Source organism: Kryptolebias marmoratus, linkage group LG4, assembly GCF_001649575.2.
Source record: "Kryptolebias marmoratus isolate JLee-2015 linkage group LG4, ASM164957v2, whole genome shotgun sequence".
NCBI lineage: Eukaryota > Metazoa > Chordata > Actinopteri > Cyprinodontiformes > Rivulidae > Kryptolebias > Kryptolebias marmoratus.
The window spans coordinates 26,496,987-26,504,605 of NC_051433.1; the positions used below are offsets into that span (position 1 = coordinate 26,496,987).

The 7,619-nt window shown below is 37.6% G+C and overlaps 2 protein-coding genes across 2 annotated transcripts in view; both read left to right on the top strand.

Annotated features, from left to right (window-relative positions):
• The window catches only part of tmem79b (transmembrane protein 79b), an 11,716-nt gene extending 9,223 nt beyond the window's left edge, over positions 1–2,493 (top strand). The window contains exon 5 of the mRNA XM_025010974.2: positions 1,968–2,493. Coding sequence (XP_024866742.1) covers positions 1,968–2,172 — 205 coding nt within the window. The 3' untranslated portion in view covers positions 2,173–2,493. The remainder of the gene's footprint in view (positions 1–1,967) is intronic.
• A 3,568-nt stretch (positions 2,494–6,061) lies between these two features.
• LOC119616951 (GON-4-like protein) overlaps positions 6,062–7,619 on the top strand; it is a 3,286-nt gene continuing 1,728 nt past the window's right edge. The window contains exons 1-4 of the mRNA XM_037975150.1: positions 6,062–6,189; positions 7,153–7,291; positions 7,381–7,505; positions 7,577–7,615. Coding sequence (XP_037831078.1) covers positions 6,172–6,189; positions 7,153–7,291; positions 7,381–7,505; positions 7,577–7,615 — 321 coding nt within the window. The 5' untranslated portion in view covers positions 6,062–6,171. The remainder of the gene's footprint in view (positions 6,190–7,152; positions 7,292–7,380; positions 7,506–7,576; positions 7,616–7,619) is intronic.

Consider the following 7,619-nt stretch of genomic DNA (forward strand, 5'->3'; position numbering starts at 1 on the left):
CAAACTGGAGCAGTGGCTACAACAGATCCCAGGAACAACATCAGACATCTCAGTCCAGAAATGTGCAGTTCTAGGCACAGCCAAGATACTGCGCAGAACCCTCAAGCTCCCAGGCCTCTGGTAGAGGACCCGAGCTCAGAGGATGAAACAAGCCCACCCGCGGAGGGTGAGAAGGGAATTTTTTTTTTTTAACTAACAGCGTAAGATTTTATCAATTTACATTTTAAAGCTCTTGTAAAACTCACCAAAAAAAGAACACAAGTTAAAATCATCATTCAGGTCATTCCATAGTTTTACACCAATAACAGAAACACACCTTGACTTTACCTGACTTTTCTCTTTTGCACATTCAAATATAAAGAAACCTCGCAAATTATATTTATTCTGTCTTTACTTAAATAATTTCTGAATACTGGAAGGAAGACTTATGTTCAGTGCTTTATCCATTATTTCCAATATTTTTATATATACAATATCTTTAAATTTTAATGTATTACTTTGAATAAAGAGTTTATCAGTTGGTTCACAATATCCCACTTTATTAAGCCGTATAGCTTTTTTTTTACAACTTAACTAAAATATCAATGGTTGTTTTACTTGCATTTCCCCAAATTTCTGAGAAATAAGACAAATAAGGCATAACCAAAGAAAAATATATAATATGCAAGCCTTTAACATTTATTAAATCTTTTATTTTAAACAATATTCCAATAGTTTTTGCAACTTTATTTCTAATGTATTCAATATGAGGCTTCCAACTAAGTTTATTATCTATAATAATCCCTAAAAATTTTGACTCATAAACTCTTACAATTTTAACTCCATTTAAACATAGCTTTACATTATTATAGATTGGATTACCAGAAAATACCATGAATTTGGTTTTACTTTCATTTAATGACAACTTATTATAATCAAACCAATGTTTTCAACTCAACTAACTCCTTTTTACTTTTTTTATTATTTCATTTATATTTTTTCTGGAAAAAATGAAATTTGTATCATCAGCAAACATTATAGACTTCAAAATACTGGATGCTTCAAAAATATTATTTAAATAAAGTATAAATAATTTAGGTCCTAAAACAGCCTTGAGGAAGACCACATTTTACTATTTCAGTTTTTCATTTTGTATTAACAATACAATATATAGTATATAATTTGTGTGGGTGGATTGTTCTGTTCGGGCCACATTAAAAATGAAAGAAAGGTAAGATATTAAAGTAAAGAAACACATTTAGAGGTGAATAATAATAGGTGCCACCATAGGAAAGTATGGGAGGCACTGGAGTGTTTCGTATGCTTTCCTAATGGCCGGCCTCAAGTAAACATAAATACTGTGATTAAAGGAAGAAACCTGTCACCAAAGAGCACAAGCCAGTGTAGCTCTTATGTCTGTCCCAAGCCCAGGTAAATGGTGAGGGTTGTGTTAGTGGAAGACCACGAGGAGGGAAACGTCCCAGGAGACAGAGGGACAAGAGGACAGACGAGTGTAGGACTGAGGGTTGGAACAACGACAGGCGAAGGCAGAGAGCTGCTGACATGATGCAGAGGAGGAAGGTAGATGTTCTGTGAGGAAGAGCAGCAAGGCTCGCAGCATCGGGGCAGCTTTCAGCTGTTTCACCATGATGTGGACAGGAGGAGACATGGAGGAGGGCTGGTCCTGAAGGAGGAGTTAGAAGGAATGGAGTCGAGGTGGAAAGAGTCAGACAGGGGGATGTGTCTGAAGGTTGTCAGTGGTTCTGCTCCACAGGTTGGATGGGATGTAGAAGAGACAGAGAAACTCTGGAATGATCTGGATGAAGTGATGGAGAGTATTCCCAGTTTCTGAACAAATCAAGTGATTGTATTTTTTTGAAATGATGGAGTCAGAATGATTTATGATCAGATACTTTGACAGTCAGAGTGATTGACAGACAGGTTAATAAACTGAAACCATTAAAGGTGTGTTTGTTTTGCTCTTCCAGGTTAGCCTACTGGATGGCAGCAGCATTTGGCAGCAGTATTCGTGGATTTGGTTTTGGTCTCTCCTTCCTGCCAAGCGTTGTCATGATGGCTGCTAACTTCTACTTCATCTTCACCGTGGAAGCAGCAGGCTCCATCTTCAGCCTCCCGACTCCACCTGAGGAGGTGCAGTCTCCACCTGCTGGCAGGCAGAGGTTCTGGGGCTGACACCGGATCAAACTGGAAAAGTTCAGGCCACATATCTTAAACTTCCTTTTTGTTAAACAAAAATTAAATATATATTTTTTTTTTATTTTGGCAGGCTTTAAGGTATATTTAAAAAATGAAAGTCTTTAGTTTTAGAGATCAGTCACTCCACCATTTTTTTGAGGTTTAATTTTCTTTTAGATTTAAAAAAACTTTAAAGCTCTTATTTTGTAGTTAATAAAATGTTTCCTGACTGTTTTACTGATTCATTTTAATTTGTAAAATAAGTTTGATGACTGTTAGCGTTATTTGTATATTTCACAATAAAACTATAAATCTGCTTTACTGTCTTTTAATGAGAACCACTCAAAGTTTTTGATCAGTTGGATTAAAACATATTTGCATCAGAAACTGTTTCGACATCTTCATCAAAAACATGTCATCTGTTCATCAGTCTTTCCATTTATTGCCTACCTTTTCTAATGTTTCTTATTGTTAGGATTTTACTCAGGGCCTTCTCAAAATATCAGTTTACCCCTGATTTCATGTAATTAACTGAGATTAAAATGTTCCTGGAATAGAATTAATTAAATAAAAGGGTTATTTTAACTAATTCAAAATAAACATAGCTCATATGGTATTAAAATGTTTTAAAAAAACAATTAGTGTCTTTAAAGAAATTTACTGCAACCAAAAAACAAGAAAATATGGGTTTAATTATTGTGTATACATTTCCTAAATATGAACTATAAAAACATATTTAAAAATTAAGCAACTACAGCAACATCTGGTGACAAAAAGAGTTCCGCCTTTAGATCTTCTCGTTGAATATTAGTCAGCGGTCAAGTGAAGCTGCAGTTTTTCCACCTCAACCGGTTTGACTGAAACATGACACCGAACAACCAAGGGACATATGCACACAGGATATACAGCAAATGTATTTTCAAAACAAATGCATCATTTGAAAATGATAAAGTATTCAATATTGAAATCTGTGGTACGCTTTATTTTATCTTCCAAAACTAACGGATCAGTTTCTTTTCTTTTGTAATAATTGAGTTGAAGAGTTATTGATTTGGACATTGATCAATAATGAGACATGAGGGAGAAACAGCTGAAATCTACAGGCTTTACTATCTTTATGGTTGTTTTAGATTCTTTGTGTCAGGAAAATTTCAAAAACGATAGATTGACTAGCATTGGATGCAATCTCTGTTTTAATTTAGTTCTGGTTTTGAACACTTCCGTACTGTGAATCTGTGGTTTTAGTCCTATAGAGTATAAATGTGTTCAATCTGTCCTGTTTGAGATCCAAGTTTCATTTTTCTGTGAAAATATGTGTTTCAATTTGTGTGATTGTGATATTTTTTGCATTAAGTAGTTGACTTTTATTTTGAAGGCACAGGTGTGACCAGTGTCTGCAGGTAGCTGCCGACAAGAACTTTTCATTTTTGCACTGAACCTTACAGACACTGTTGTTTTCATTATCTGAAGTGCTTTCAGGCTAAAACAGGTTTTGAACTGAGTAAATCAGTTTGTTTCTGCATAAACGACTTGTTAGTCTGTTCAACGTTTTCTCGATGGAGTCTCTGCCTGTGAGGAGGAAGTTGTGTCTGTTGGGGTTCAGAGGAGGAAACTGTCCGTTCAGGAAGCTCCGCAGACAAACATATGGTCAGTCAAAATGTGAAAAAGTTTTAGTAAGTCTAAGACAAATGGTTGCAGAGTTAAATAACATTTGCTGATATTCAGCACCTGTAGGGCATTCATTAATTTAGCTCTGAGTGCTGCACCTGTTCAACTACCTGTTTCTACCTGAGCAGATGTGTCTCTTCCTGCTCGTGCCTGAGCAGATGTGTCTCTTCCTGTTTCTACCTGAGCAGATGTGTCTCTTCCTGCTCCTACCTGAGCAGATGTGTCTCTTCCTGTTTCTACCTGAGCAGATGTGTCTCTTCCTGCTCCTACCTGAGCAGATGTGTCTCTTCCTGCTTGTACCTGAGCAGATGTGACAGCAGCAGTCTCCTCTCCCACTGGCTTGTCCTGGAATGATGTCAACCCTTCCCCGACCAACCTATCAATAAGCATGGTGAACACAGAGCTCCTCCCACCGGCTGGCCGGTACCAGGATGTTGAATTTTCCAGCCATTCAGATGCAGACATCCATATGTTCGGAGTTTCTTTGAATCAAGGAAACCAGCAGAACACCAAAAATGCATCAGAGGACCATATGGGTGAGACTCAGTTGAGTTTTTTCCTTTATGTCTAATTAGCCTCCAGGAAGTTGAATCCTTTTTCCCTTTAGAATATAACACTTTTTGGAATCATCTTTAATGTTTCTGGAATCTTGGTGAGAATGTAATACATGAAGGACTGATGTTCATGTATTCTCTTGTTTTCAGAGCTCGATGGTGATGTTGACCCTGAAACTGGAGAGAGAGCTCAGGGATGACATCTGTCAGTCACTGCAGTCCCATCTCTTCACCTGCTGATACACCTGCTAATACACTTGGATTAAGTTTTTCTCTGGTTTAGAAAAACCATCAGTCTGAAAACTAGATAGGACCAACCTTTTGATTTTGTCTTGCAATCCTGTTAATCAAGAAACAAACTCACATGCAGCAAGTTTTGTTGCTATTTTTGTTGCTTCAAACTGTAATAAAAAAATCTACTTTAACTTTTATAGCATTAAAGGACCCTGTATTTCATCTAATCTGAACTCAAATTATTGTTCTGGGATGTTCTGTGGTAAAGTTTATTCTGACCTCACTGATTCTCAGTTATTTGCACATGTACCATTCATGAACACTTAATCAATTAGAAATAGATGATGCTTCCACTAGACTCATATAAAAACATGATTTATGTCAAAATTGAATCTGTTTATGTGTTTATGAAGCCTTTAATGTGTAGGGTGCTATGGTCAATTTTAAAGCCTATCAGGTCTCTGTAGACCCAAAGCAAAAACTGAGTCCACATCCTCGGCACAAAGTTGGTTTATTTGTGATGCAGGTTGGACTTTGGTTGCCCCTTTATCCCTTAGGATGTCCAGTTAGTAGCTAGTTTGAAAAAGTTTACTTTAAACAAATGACATGTCAGATGTTTTATATATTTCCACTCACAATGAAATGGAAAACATGAATATTGGGAACAAGACCACATTTTGTTCACTTCGTCACCTCGGGGATGAATCTTGTGTGTGAAAGCCCAGCCCTGCTTCTTAAACAGCAGCTAACCGCACAAACTGTAAAGTGAGTTACATTTTCTGTGCAAAAATAGATGGAAGAGATTAGGGAAAAAAGGTTATAATTTGCTCAGATTCGAGTAGTGCATTAATAAGTATTCAGGAAGGTAAATTCAAAATCAAGGCAAGAAATTATATTGGATATAATTCACTCAATTTTCAGGATAATAAATTGTGGTTCAGAGATTAAGCTAGTATGGGTTCCTGCCTATATTGGAGTAATAGATATAGAGATGGCCGATAATTTTGCTAAAAGTCCTGCAAAAAAGAAGTGTTGATCTTTTTCCAAAAAAAAAAAAAAAAAAAAAGTTGGAGAATTTAGGAAATGTAATAGAATTAAGAAATATTTTACATCAAGAAATAGGTTTGGACATACAAGACTAAACAGTACTCTTAAAATAATCACTAAACATGCTACAGATTGTTGTAATTATTGTGGACGAATAGAAACAGTACAGCATATTTTGTCAGAATATAATAAGTATGCTAATGAAAGAGAGGTGTTAATTAGAAATTTGAAGAAGAATAAAATTATTTAGTTATTAGGGAATTGTTTCAAAGATCATCTGGGTATATAGTTTTTAGTAGCGTTTTTAGTTTTTTGTTTTTTTTTTAAAGAAAAACGGGTATTTCGGGAAGAATATAGTAAGTAGTATATCTGATCCATACTCCAGTCTGGAAGGTGGCGGTAATGCACCTGAAGTTGTTTGCCAACCGTCACAAAAAACAGAAGAAGAAGAAGAAGAAGAAGAAGACGCGCTGAAGCTAACAGAGCTAACTGGATGGATATCAGTCTGACGGTGAGTTCTTCTGTCTGAATAAACTCAGTCCGGTTCTGGGTCAGTGGTTCCGGTTCTGTTTATAGGTCCTACATGGTGAGTTCTTCTGTCTGAATAAACTCAGTCCGGTTCTGGGTCAGTGGTTCCGGTTCTGTTTATTGGTCCTACATGGTGAGTTCTTCTGTCTGAATAAACTCAGTCCGGTTCTGGGTCAGTGGTTCCGGTTCTGTTTATTGGTCCTACATGTTGAGTTCTTCTGTCTGATTAAACTCAGTCCGGTTCTGGGTCAGTGGTTCCGGTTCTGGTTACAGGTCCTACATGGCGCTAAAACAAATGCGTTGGAACGAGCTCTGCGCATGCTCAGTGGACGGTCTGTTGTTGTTAGCTTAGCTGGAAGCTAACAGGTAACATCCTATAATAAATATTTGCGGCATTTAAACGGTAAATTAACGGTATATTAACGCTGAGCTGAGGCCGTCTCAGGTGTTCTGGATTACCTATCCTTATTGACAGGTAATCATTGAAGGTAGAACGACAGTAAAACAAGATATGTAAAACCAGGAGTTTTGATCTGAGCTTGGAGTGAGATTTTGAGCTGCTAGAAGTCTTTCGATGACGTCATCATCTAACTTGCATATTTGGTGATGTTGATCAGGCTGTAGGAGAGAGGAATATCAACATTGGCAAGACAAAAATGAGTAAAACACATTAAAATTAAAATTTGTTTAATTTAAATTAAAATGACTACACACCGTTAAATTCTTGTGCGGGGCAAGCGGTATCTTCGGCGGGGGCGTCCCCCCCTGGATAATGGAGGGTAAACACTGTAATATTGATCACTGCCATTGGTTGATGTTATTCTGTTTGCTGATAGCAGTTCTGACCTCTGAATATCATGTGTTCATATATTCAGCTATGATTAACATACCTGCTTTTCCTCCTGATTATTTATTAGTATTCATCATTGATCTCTGCTTGTTCCAGACAGTGTGCCAGCGTCCAGCTGAGCACAACCTTTGTTCTGTGGAATACAAATATACGGGGACAGATGGAGACAAGAGACCACTGAGGACTATAAATTTCTCTGAGCTGGGACAGGAGGAGGACACCACAACTGGCTCAGGTGTGTTTTCACACAGCAACCGCCAGATGTATGTCCACAGAAGGCGGAGCCACACAACAATACTTGGTGTGTTTTTGTCTGATGCTCAGGTTTGGGTGTTGCTATGGAGACCAGCGAGGGCAGTGATGATGAACTGGGACGGCTAGACATTGATCTGGACAGGAAGTCCAAACAGCACAACCTGACATCCAGGAACGTGCGGGCAATCTTACATGTGAGCAGCACACCCTCATTGTGTGTTCTGTTGTAACATCACATACATGATAACACATTTCTGTGTTTCAGGAGGTCATAACGCACGAACACGTGGTGGCCATGATGAAAGCAG